A 13,162-nucleotide genomic window follows, 5' to 3' on the forward strand; every position below is an offset into this window, starting at 1 on the left:
AGTGCTGCTGCATGGTGGGGTGAGTTCCTGTCATTAGTTTACTTTATTGTCATTGCACCTCGTACAACGAAATCAAACACCATCTTCAGTGCACATCATGACCATGACCATGAAAATAAACACAAACATACATCCTTCACCCTTCACACATTGAACCGGAAACCCCTGACACCACACCAACACTGCACTATACAGTAGAATTCAAAAGAGCTACTGCCCTGGGATAGAAGCTGTTTTTCAGCCTATTTGTCCTTGTTTTTATTATTCTGTACTGTCTGTCAGGTGATAATAGTTCAAAAACAAGGGTTCCCAGGATGAGATGGATCTTTGAGAATGTTTTGAACTTTCTTAAGGCAGCGGGAGCTATAAAGCTGTTCCAAAGAGGGGAGAGGGCAACCAATGATCTTCTGGGCAATGACATTAACCCTCTGGAATGCTTTCCAGTCTGCCCCTGTGCAATTGGCAAACCATACAGAAGTGCAGTATGTTAAAATGTTTCTATGGTACAGCGGTAGAAAGTCAACAGCAGTTTCTCATTCAGTTGTTGTTTTCTGAGAAGCCTCAGGTAGTATAATCTCTGCTGGGCCCTTTTGAGCAGGGCTGCAATGTGGGCACCCCAGGTCAGGTCCTCTTTTAGGGTAACACCCAGAAATTTAAAACTGGCCACTTGCTCCACTCGGTCTCCATTGATAAGCAAGGGCTGGATGTCTGATCTGTTCCTTCCATAATCCACTATAAGCTCCTTGGTCTTATTGGTGTTGAGGACCAAGTTGTTGTCTCCACAACACAAAAGCAATGGTCCACCTCATCTTGGTAGCCAGACTCATCCCCCCCGGAGATAAGTCCCACCACTGTTGTATCATCTGCAAATTTAGCAATACTATTACTAGCATGAGTGGGAATGCAGTCATGCACATAAAGAGTATAGAGTAAGGGACTCAGCACGCAACCTTGTGGTGTACCAGTGTTAAGAATAAGGGCTGAAGAGGTATGATTACCTAATCTGACCCTCTGTGAGCGGCCAGACAGGAAATCCATAATCCAAAGGCAGATTGAATTAGAAAGCCCAAGGTCCAGAAGTTTAGACACTAGTCTATGTGGAAGAATTGTGTTAAATGCAGAACTAAAATCCACAAAAAGCATCCTCACATAGCTCTCCCGATGTTCTAGATGAGTTAGGGCAGTGTGAAGAATGGTGTTTATCAAATGTATGCGGAAGACCAGAAACGATGTGCCGGCAGACTAATTTCTCAAAGCACTTCATGTTGATAGGAGTGAGTGCCACTGGTGTGTAATCATTGAGGTTATTGATTGGGAACTTCTTTGGCAGTGGAACAATGGTGGAAGCCTTCAAACAAGATGAAATAGTGGACTGGGATAAAGACCAATTGAAGATCCTGGTAAAGACTCCAGCCAATTGATCAACACAGTTTTTAAGCACTCGGCCAGAGATACCATAAGGACCAGCAGCCTTTCTAGGGTCCACAGCCCTCAGAATGCTTCTCATTTCCTGTTCCTTCACAATGAGGTGGGGGCTACAATTGGCTGGTAGTTGTGTTTTATCTGTCTCTGATGTCTCCACTTCAAAGCGAGCAAAGAAATAATTCAGTTCCTCTGCCAATGAAGCATCCCCCTCAGCAGGGACGACATTGGTCGGTTGATGGTTTGTAATTTGTTGAATCCCTCACCACACCTGCCTCACGTTATTGCTATAAAAATTATCCTCAATCTTCCTCTTATAATCAGTCTTGGCCTTCCGAATACCTTTCTTCAGATTAGCTGTGGCAACACTGTATCTTGCCCCATCACCGGACCTAAAGGCCTTGGTCCTGTCATGCAAGAGGCGCTGGACTTCCTTGGTCATCCAGGGTTTCTGATTGGGATAGATCCTAATAAGTTTATCCACAGTGATAGTATCTGTGCAGTGTTTGATATAGCACAGAACAGTTGCAGTGTGCACCTCTAGGTCAGAGTGGTAAAAGATGTCCCAATTTGAGTTCTCAAAACAATCCTGAAGTTGTTGGGAAGCATCTTCTGGCCAAGATTTCACTGTCTTTATTATAGGCAGAGCCCGTCTCCTAAGAGGGAAGTAAGCTGGTGCTGAAAGCAGTGACATATGGTCTGATTGTCCCAAATGTGGTAACTGTATAATCTTATAGCCATGTTTGATGTTGGTATATACTTTGTCCAATATGTTTGCTCCTCTAGTAGCACACTTAACATGCTGATAGAATTTAGGGAGCACTTCTTTTAAATCAGCTTGATTAAAGTCCCCCGCTATGATATGCACACCATCAGGATACTTATTCTGCTGATTACTAACAAAGTTATAGAAGAATCCCAAAGCTATGGTAGTATTGGCATCAGGTGGGGTATAGACTGCAGTAATCAAAACCATGCTGAATTCCCGCAGAAGATATATGGGTCTACATTTAAGTGTCATATACTCCAGATCCATGGAGCAGTGGCTGTCTACAGTCTTTATATTGATACACCAGCTTTTGTTAATGTAAAGGCTTAACCCTCCCCGCCTTTGATCTTGCCAGAATCTCTACTCCTGTCCTGCCGGTGAGCTATGTAGCCTTCCAGGTCAACAGCTGCATCTGGAATGAGTGAATGAAGCCAAGTTTCTGTGATTAGCAAAACACAGCAGTTCTTGATGAATTTAGCCTTTGCAATCTGTAGCCTTAATTCATCCATTTTATTAGTCAGGGATCTTGCATTGGTAAGAAATATACTTGGAATTGAAGGCTTGTGTGGAAAATTACTCAGCCTAAAGAAAACCCCAGCACGGCATCCTCTCTTCCTCTTCCTGTTCTTCTTTCTCCACATCTTCCTCCTTCCTACAGAGATAGTGATCCATGGCTCCCCCAGGGGCCTAGCTGCCTCCTTCGGTATGTTATGAGAATGTATAAAATCATCCGTAATAGCCTTTTCACATTTCAGTCCAATTTGTAACAAGGCTTGCCAACTAAAGATGCTCCTTGCCCCACAGGATTCAATCAAGGAAAGGATCCAAAACACACACAGAATCATACACACCATACACTGAAAGAAAGAGTGGTTAGCCGCAGCATCCATGTGTGCAGCCATCTTGAAAACCAGAAGCTCCAGCTCCTTGACGGGGATATGAAAGGAGCACCCGTGGATGTCCCCTGGACAACGGAGATGTCACCAGCTAATCCTTTGAACCCAGAAGTGCCTTAAATGATGACTCCAACAGAAACAGGATGGGAAATATATATATATATATTCTTTGCTAGAATGTATTTGTGCAGATGGTTGTGGCTTATTTAGCTGAAGGACCAGAAGTGAAAGCCTGAGTAGCACAGCTGAGATATAATAAAATAAGTAAGCTATCCAGCCTAAGGAAACTACTTTTTGAAAGTTGACTTTGAAGAATATAAGTTGTAGCTAAACTTGACTTTGAAGAATATAAGTTGTAGCTAAAGAAAACCTCTTGCCGAGTTATGAATCCTTAAACAGGCAGCAGAATCCAAGGCTTCAAGTAAAGATACAATAAGAAGTGGAGGACATCACTTATTTACAATAATGAGGAATTTGTAAGGGTGAAGTTTAAAGAAATGTGATGTAAGGGGGGATGAAGCTATTAAAGGGTGAGATCACTGAAGAAAACATCCTTACAAATTAGAAACCATAACAAGTATATTTAACCCCGGAACTATGTGTTCAGATCAATCTCATGCCTAAACCATAGCAATCAACTGCATTTCCATTCAGTGGAGTGGATTAATATTGATGGGTTAAAAGTTTTAGAATTGAAACAGCATTCTCTTGCTTTAATTTAAACTATATTAAATTATGCAAAGAAAATGTCAAATACAAACATCAGCCTTATATTTTTAAAATAGGAAACAAAGAGGAATAACTTCATAGGCTTCTTACAAACTTGTTATATTATCAGTAACAGGTGTGTGAGGGTTATGTCACACATTATATTTAAAGGAAAACAAAACAAAGTTTGTAACCTTCTCTACATATTAATCATGAAGAAAAAACTGACAATGTTTTATTGGTTTCCCTTGAAAAAGAAAACTATCTTCATTTAATCACTACTAATTGGAACTTTGCATTATTGTGAAAAGGTAAGCTCTTTGCATTTAACCTGGTTATCAAACCAACCAACCCATTTTCTAGGTTTACCTAATACATTAAACCCTAAATTAATCAGGTGTTATGTATTGTATATAATGTATGGTTGTCAGTTGACGTTCTCATTCTGGTCCTCTGTTGGAGCGGGAAAATACTCTCTCCTGACTGGTTGTTTGGTTAGTCAGTTTCATATAAAAGGAACTGTGTCAGCCAGGAACTGCTGTTGTTTCTCAGGCAGTATTGAATAAAGAGCTGCTAGGAATCACTCTGGCCTCACCTCCATTCTTTGCCCAGAACTTAACACAAAGGTTTTACAGAGAGCTGTAAATCACAAAAATAGCAATCCAGGCTAATTCCAACCAAGTCTAATACACTGAATGACCAGGTCTTTTAATAGATCTAGTTGTGTGACCATAACCAGTGTCTTGATACCTGACACTCTCTGGTGCTCCTCTGTCCCGATTCAGGTCTCCCACCACATACAAAAAGAGATTATTATTGAAACTTCATTCCTAGTGATATATAGTCATCCCAAGACAAAATGGGAAGCATGGATGCCTCCAGCAAAATGGAGGTGAGACAATCACAAGTAACTATAGCAATTCTCCCAATGAAAATGCAAACCTATTAAGGTTCTTTCATTCTCTATTTTTCCCTACCACTAAATCTTTCTAAGTTCCCATTAGGAAGCTTGTCAAAGGTAAAAGAGGATTGTCAGCCTCAGTTCTCAGCCGCTGACTCTTCTTAGCTTTTATTCTAATCTCATCTTTACTTTGGATTCATGGATAACAGTGATAGATAGTTTTTTTTAAAAAAAAACCAAAGTTGGCACCTAATCTTATAGGTTTCATTATTATCATAATCAACGAATATTGAATGTTTAAAAAAGTACCAGACACTCCAGGCAACAAGTAAAATGTGTAATATCAAACTAGAAAGTGGCAACTATGCAAGATATCCATGGATAAAAATCAAATGGTTGTTAATATTGCCAAAGCAGTCTGTATTTAATAAAGCATATTTAGAAATATTTCTACAGTCACAAATGAATAAACGTACAATTATTTATGATCCATGACTAAGATTTCAAATATTTACAGGGAAAAACTTCAGGTTATACCCATATTCTTTATACGTTTGTTTTCTAAAATACACTGTCAGGTGAGCTATATTATTTTCTTTAATAATAAAAAATGAGAGTGAGTCCAAGACTATCACTCTGTCTGCTTTCATAAGCACTAAGTCCTCTTAAAATTTAAAAGATATTAGATCATTAGAATAGTTCATGTCATATTACCACAACATAATGCTTTAAAATGCTTGATCTAAAATAAATTGATTGACAAGTAATCTAAAATAGCAGCTGAAAGAATGCCAAAGACGGGAAACCAAATTGCTAATACAAATATGGAAAACATATGGAAAGGATTCAGTTTCATTTTGAAATAGAATATGTTTCTTTGCATGGTATTCAGTGAAATGTGTTCCTTGCGAGAATAATTTCTGATAGAGAATATTGGCAAGATTGTCACAAGACAGCAAAATGTTTTATTCAGAACTTTTCCAATTAATCCAATGAGAAGTGGTTTGGGACCTTCCAATTGTAGATCTTTGAAACATATTCAGCAATCTTTTGTTTAATAGAACACACAGTAAATACAGTATCTGTACGGCAAAGTTGGTCTCCTGATATCAACCACAGTTTAAAAATGTATTGCCATCATTTGTTCAAATTAAGCTGGAAAAAAAAATGTCAGTGAAATACAATAGTTTCTATGATCACCATGTGCCATTCTTAGCAGTTCAAAAATAAATTTATCTTCAAGGAATTAAGATTCTTCAGCTCTGCTGTGGCTTATAGTGCCCAGGTTTTCTGCAACAGATCCAAAGCAGTTCGTTGAGGGAATAACCATAGAACTGAACTGAAAAGTAATACAGAAGTCTTTGCCCAACAAGAGAACAATGGACATCCTTTAGCAGCCTCTGTGCACCTGAATATCTTACTGCCATTAATTATAAGCCCATTACAAATATCACTTTATAAATAAAGCAAATAAATAAGCACCTTTTCCTGTTTCTTCTCTTCCTTCCAAAACCATTGCAAATAACTTTGCTAGCTCAGATTTAAACATTAGCATGCCACAAAAATGGTGGATCTGTAGCTCACCAGATGCTGGTAATGATTAGATTTGATAGAAATTCTGTGAAAGTATGTAGACTTTATATCAACATTGACTGATTTATACTATCCTTAACTTACATTCATATAGATCCATTCTTTGTTGACTTATTATAATTTTATCCTTTGCTACATTTTATTATTTGTTTTAAGGGAGTCCAAGGTATGGGGTAATATGAATTCAGAACACCTTGATAATGGTGGAAAACATATATAACTTATGAGAAATACATAAATGAGAAATACATAAAATGGATTTGATGGATATGGAGAGCTGCACCTAAGAACTAGTTATGTAACTGTTTTGGACCAATTCTAAGATGGAGTCAATGTTTTCTCCTCTTTTTAGGAAAAGGGATTTTCATGGATACCAAATCATTTTATTCACAAATTACATTTCAGATGCATCACCTGAAATTTTTTTTTAAAAGGTGAGCAACAATCAGAAGACTTGACTTCAAAAGATGTTAACTTGAAGCCTGGAGATCATGATCAAGAATATATAAAGGACTCGACATGTTTCAGAAAAGATCTCCATTTGTTGCTTTGCTGAGATATATACCTGGTTTTCTCCTCTTTGTTCATCACTTTTTGCTTAATCATCTTCTAATTTGTCAGCCAATAAGTTGACATCTGCATCTTGGTAAATTATAGTTTGTATTTATCTTTTGAAACAAGGTTCATTTAAGAATTCACTAACTAATTTCCATACAACATTTACTATTATTTTGTTGAATGAAATTATATCCAAACTAATGTTAAGCAAAACATTTAACTGCAATTTTGCTTCTCTGTGGTTTTATTGCTATCATTTGCTAAAAGAGAAATTTAGCTGGGGTTTCCAGTTAGCCTAAAAAAGCAAAAAAAATGTGTTTTAGGAATTGGTAATAGGTTTCCTTGCCTGCAGCCTTAGCAACATACTGGCATTTATTCAGAACCTGATACAAGGTTGTACTTACAACACTGTAGACTCAAGTACTATCTGAGGCAAAGTCATTGTACCTTGTTGCATATGCTCTAGCATGAGAGTGAAGACTTCTATGGGATCAATAAACCAGGACACAAACAAATTGATGATTAATCTCTGGCAAGGATGCTGTTTAACTACAAGTTGTCTTTCTTAGGTCTGTCTGTGTTTGTGGATACATCACTTTGTGGATAATAACTTGATGTCCACCCTGCTAATCAGCATAGTCATAAGCAACATAAGAATACAAACCTTGGATACATTAAATGCACAATTATAAGGAGACTGGGTGTGAATGAGCAAGTGCATAAAATTGGGGTTTAAACATTGGATATAACAAAGTAGAATTTCCAGCATCCCTTACTACTAATCATTCTGGTTAGACTAGTAATAGCTACAGTTCAACTGTATCCAGAAAGCCACATGTGTCATTCTCTACCTTATTTTTTTGTGTTTAATTTCAGGTGATGCATCTGAAATGTAATTTATGAATAAAATGATCTAATATCTGTGAATATCCCCTTTCCTAAAAAGGGGAGAGAACACTGAATGAGCATTCACTGTGTGTCACTATCTAAACAGAATATATATAATTCCCACACCTAGAAATTGAAAGTAGTGTACTAATGTATTAAGATTAAAAAAACAAGGCTGAAAGCAAACACTCTGAGTGTTTTGTAGTCATAGTATTATGATGCAAGAAACAAAGAATCTAACATGAATAATTATAAGAAAAACGTATTCCTTAAATATTCCAGTGCATCTTTGGGTAGTAAAATATCCTCAAAATGTAGCTACACTTGCAGCTAACAATGTAAAGATAATTCTGTTTACTTAAATCACAAGCCAATCTTATTTCATGGGGCAGATATAGGATTTTTCCCCAACTAACTATTATAGTAAAAGAAGCCCAACTGACAATTAGGACTCAAGTTTGATAGGAATCAAACCTCCTTTTCTTAATCTGTTTTCCATGAACAGCTTTTATTTCAAGACACTGATTGGGTGGTACAAAATGTCCAAGTAAAGAGTAAATTTGGCTCAGTTTTTATCCTAGGAAAAATGGTGAGAGAGAAAAAATACTATCAATGAGTGGGCAGTCTTTCAGAACCTTGCTACGTACTATGTACAATCAACTATATATTGTTGGAACACAATTAAATATGTTGTGCAGATTACATCTGCACATCTTGGTTGTAATTGTAAAGAGAGAGATTTTACAATCCTTGAATGTTGTGTTTTATTCTTTAAAAATATTATTTGGTTCCCTAAACTATTTCATTGCTTCTAAAACTGCTGCAATAATTTTTATCCTTTGCTGAAATATCAGTTTATATGTGTTATATATTCACTGAGTATAATGAATCACTACCAATTTATTTAATTGTTTTTTCCTTGGCCTGCTGTCAGCACAGGTAGGATTTCATATGATTTGGTGACTCATTGAATAAAACAAACTTCTATATTGAAGTTATTTTAAGTGACTTACCCCCAGGAATGCATCCACCACAAACACTGCCAAAGGGTCTAATACTGTCCAGAATCCCCAAGCCATGATCAGCTTTGACAAGTAAAAAGGGAAGAAGTCAAACAACAGTTGACAGCCCCATCTCATCAGAATCAAAAGAAGCATCACTGTGTTCAAGGTCAAAGGTCCCACCACAACCATAGCCATCTCTTCACTGGCATGTACCAAAGAATTCTGGTAGCACAAATCCACAGTATAAAGGTAGAATTGGAATCTGAATAAAAGAGATAGGGCAAAAATTCAAGAAGCAAAATGATGATCCTTGTTACAGGCATACTAAACCAGTTTCTTCAGTGATTTATTTTATGCATTAAACATACAAAGATTTTTCCACTAGATTTTCTACTGTACTAGAAATCAATGGTGATAATGATGATGATTTGTATTTGCATGTGCATAATTATGCGTAAGGGACGCAGTGGCTCAGTGGCTAAGACTCTGAGCTTGTCAATCAGAAAGGTCAGCAGTGCGTCGATTTGAATCTCTAGCACCGCGTAAGGGAGCGAGCTCCTGTTATTTGTCCCAGCTTCTGCCAGCCTAGCAGTTCGAAAGCATGCAAGTAGAAAAATAGGGACCCCTTTGGTGGGAAGGTAACAGCGTTCTGTGCGCCTTCGGTGTTTAGTCATGCCGGCCACATGACCACGGAGATGTCTTCAGACAGTGCTGGCTCTTCATCTTTGTAACGGAGATGAGCACTGCCTCCTAGAGCCAGAAACGACTAGCACGTATCTGCGAGGGGAACGTTTACCTTTAATTATGTATAAATGGGGAATGTAAAGTTCAAAATACAAAACATAGAAAATGGTGTAATACAATAAAAGTCACACCCACCAACCATCAGAAATAAAGATGAGGTATTATGAAAAGAAGTGGCTTTTTAAAAAAACCTTTCGTGCTAATAAATCCCTTCATTCATGGAAGCTTTGGCCCTCTAAAAAGACAGAACCAATAACATTCCAAATGAAATGCTTTCTGAAAGACAGAACAGTTTCAGAAGTTTATAGTTTTAAAGTTATTCAAATCATTTCCAATCTCCTCTTCTGTAGAAGAATAGATATGAAGTGAGATTCCCATCAATGTGCATGTTGTTTACTAATTTACATTTGCAATCACAAAGCACATCATATCTGTGTCCTCCAGAAGTTCCCATCTTGTCTCAACACTGACTATACCAGTTAGTGATATGGAAGCCAACATGGATTAAGTGAATCACTTGACCTATACTCTTAAATTGATTCAAATTATATGTAAATTTTCTTCTTAGACTTCATACAGTTTACAGCTTCAGAACCATGATCCATGCTGTAATGCCCCCATCGGGGCCTGAATCTGAAGGGGAAGACAAGCTAGAACTGGAGCCGACAGAGATCGAGGGGGCAGCTTTGTTGGCTTCGAGGGAAAATGGGGACGAGCAGGGCCAATCAGGCCAGGGCCTTTCAGGATTGGGAAGGCTTGTAGGCAAGGAGGAATGGGGGCAGGATGACCAAGAGAGGCTCAGCAGTGAACATGAGAGACAGAGCTCGGGCGATGAGCACCGCTTCCTGATCCTCAAGCATGGAGAGTGAAGGCGAGAATAGTGCAGACTGACCCAGCTACTTGGGAGGAGAGCACCCCACTCCTCTTCAGAAGGCACATCTGGGGACTGAGACTTAATGAGACCCTGTGGGGAGGGGCATTTGTCAGGAACAAATACTGAATTCATGAAGCGCCAACATATGAACTTTCCTGAATTCCTTGCATTCTTTCTGGATTTCTGGATTGCCTTGCTCCTTTGATTCCTTGACTTGCCCTGCTGGATTTCTTGCTTTGCAGCCATGGTGCTCACAGTGTTGGGCTGGACTACTTGCAGCCAGAGGCTGCTTGAGGTATGGGTGAGGGTGTGTCATCACTTTGCTCTGGGACTTGCCAGAAACGTGGGAGTGTTTGGGGAAATTTGGAGCAATAGAAGGGTAGTTTGAGCTGCCAGCTACCTGTGTTACCTCTGTGCCATGCCCCAGGTCATCACACATGCTTACTTTGTGACAGGAACTGCAAAAACGTGGAGTAAGATCCATTGACTAAAATAATGCAGATAAAGACGGATAAACCAAAGGAAAGAGATTAGCAGCACACTGGTCCAGAAATCCCAGGAATACCATTGTCCTCTTCCAAGTTCAAAAAAGGCATCATATGCTCCGAAGTAGAAATGCTTGGCGAGTCTTGAGGACATGTTTGCATCAACAGCAGGGTGACAGCTGTAACAAGAGAAATGATACAATGAAAGATGATGCGATGTGCATAATTTAGAATGGATTACTGCATGGTCTCATTCTAAAAGTTTAAAAATGTGCAGTGTAAATAAATAAAATAAAGATGAAAATACATATTAATTGTTGTCTGCATACACATTTTAGATGGCTATCACTAAAGAATAGTTAGCTCAGTCTCACCATAAAGATGAACCTGCTTATTAATTGCTTTCTGGATGCAAATTTTAATTTGCTGTCACCAAAGAGTAGTTTGAGGTGTCAGTTCAGTTTAATTACATTTTAATTGGGGTATAATGGAGAGTAAGCAGTACCCAAGTTTATCAAAAGAAGAATGTGGAGCTCCACCCAATCTTGAAGTGTAAAGATCTTTGTCTAAGTGACACTCCTGAAAGCTGAATCAGTCCACAGATCATCTCAGCCTAAAAATTACATCTCAAATTCGGTGAGCAATATGGGAAGAAGAAAAGCAAACCAGCAAATGAGAATTAATTAATTACTATAGAGGTATGTGGGAATGACCTTGGCAGACTGAAGGAAGAGCTGAAGACTAGACACAGTGACAAGCAGCAGCTGAGCCCACAGAAAGCTTGGGAAGTGTGGCAAATGTTTCAGAATAGACCTCCCCTACTTTCTCCTAAGAGGGGAGAGCTGTAATGTACACTCAGTCTGTCAATATTAGGTTAATAGAAGAGTGCAATAAATTTAGAAATAGTATTTCTGGTGTGCCTTTTATCTCAACTACCTCACAAGGCTGACAATTATATAGACACCAATGAATCAAGCTTAGCTTCCAGGGATTACATGAACAAATATTTGACATCTCAACCAGGGGTGGGTTTCAAATTTTTTAACAACCGGTTCTGTGGGCGTGGCTTAGTTGATGGGGGTGATTTGGTTTGTCATGTGACTGGGTGGACATGGCTTGGTGGTCATGTTATTGGCTGGGTGTGGTCAACACAATATCACTCACATCGAGGCACACATCTTCTTGCCTGGCCTCTCATGACTGTGGGGATGCTGCAACAGTCGTAAGTGTGAAAAACAGTCACTTTTTTCAGTGCCATTGTAACTTTGAATGGTCACTTCACACAAGCATAGTACCAGTAAAGGAAGGAAAAAAAACTCCAGAGAAGTTCCAGAGACAGGAAGTCTAGTCCTGCCAAGAATATAAAAAGGGTTAATAGAGAGTTAGTTTCTGTAAGCAACACTAAATGTTTCCTTCCTGCCTTCCTTGCAGGATTAGGCCAGTAATTTCTTCTAACAACTGGTTCTCCAAACTGCTTAGAATGTTAACAACCGGTTCTAGCAATTAGGTATGAACCTGTAGAACCCCTGATCTCAACCAATTTACAGTAACAACTTGTAGCTTTTCTATGGACATGCCATTAATCTGTTTGATCTTGTCCCCCTTATTTATCAAGTATCTTCCTATTTTTTTTAATTCCTCAATTAAATTTAAATTTCCTTCTTCTATTATTTGGATCTCACCAGTATCTGTCCATGTTAGCTATCTGGTTTCAAATCTATGTATCTGTGTTTCCTGCTTATATATCCTCTTTCCCCTAGTATATGTGTGGATGTAGGTGTGGATATATTTAATAGTCCAAACATCCTATAAATAAACAAATATTTTAGAAATTTAAGCAGAATGATGATGATGATAGAATAGATAGATTATAGATGATAGATGAATTAATTAGGAAAATATTATTGTAGCAGTACTTGGATTTTTGTTTTATCATCAATGAATTAAAGGTTTAATAGTTCTGTGATGTTCATTGTCACATTTTAAATAGAAAAGAGCAGAAAGGGTCCCCGAAATTGGCTGTGGTGGAAAAAAGGGGAGAAAGGAATTTACTCTGTACAACCATTTATGGATGAATGTGGTGTGATCTGCCCTTTAGTTAATTGCAAAAGTTTTTTCCAAAGAAAGGGAAATGGCAGACATGCAGACACAAGCGTGGCATTCTGCCTGCAAGAAGCTGGAAGGTCCATTCTGATTTAAAGCTAAAAAGACAGCCACTTCTTTGACCTTTGGAAACTTCTAACTCTTGTGTACATCTTCACTGATTAAAACGACTAAGGCTGCTCAGACCATGAAGCAAAATAACAACATGCTCATATCG

General features: G+C 38.3%; 1 protein-coding gene across 1 annotated transcript in view; it reads right to left on the bottom strand.

Moving 5' to 3' along the window:
* LOC113445728 (uncharacterized) overlaps nt 1-13,162 on the bottom strand; it is a 196,381-nt gene that overhangs the window by 48,980 nt on the left and 134,239 nt on the right. Inside the window, exons 13-14 of the mRNA XM_087930397.1 lie at nt 10,803-11,021; nt 8,749-9,001 (exon numbers count right to left, since the gene is read on the bottom strand). Coding sequence (XP_087786523.1) covers nt 8,749-9,001; nt 10,803-11,021 — 472 coding nt within the window. The remainder of the gene's footprint in view (nt 1-8,748; nt 9,002-10,802; nt 11,022-13,162) is intronic.

Source organism: Pseudonaja textilis, chromosome 3 (assembly GCF_049901715.1).
Source record: "Pseudonaja textilis isolate UNSWEBS1 chromosome 3, rPseTex1.2, whole genome shotgun sequence".
Lineage (NCBI taxonomy): Eukaryota > Metazoa > Chordata > Lepidosauria > Squamata > Elapidae > Pseudonaja > Pseudonaja textilis.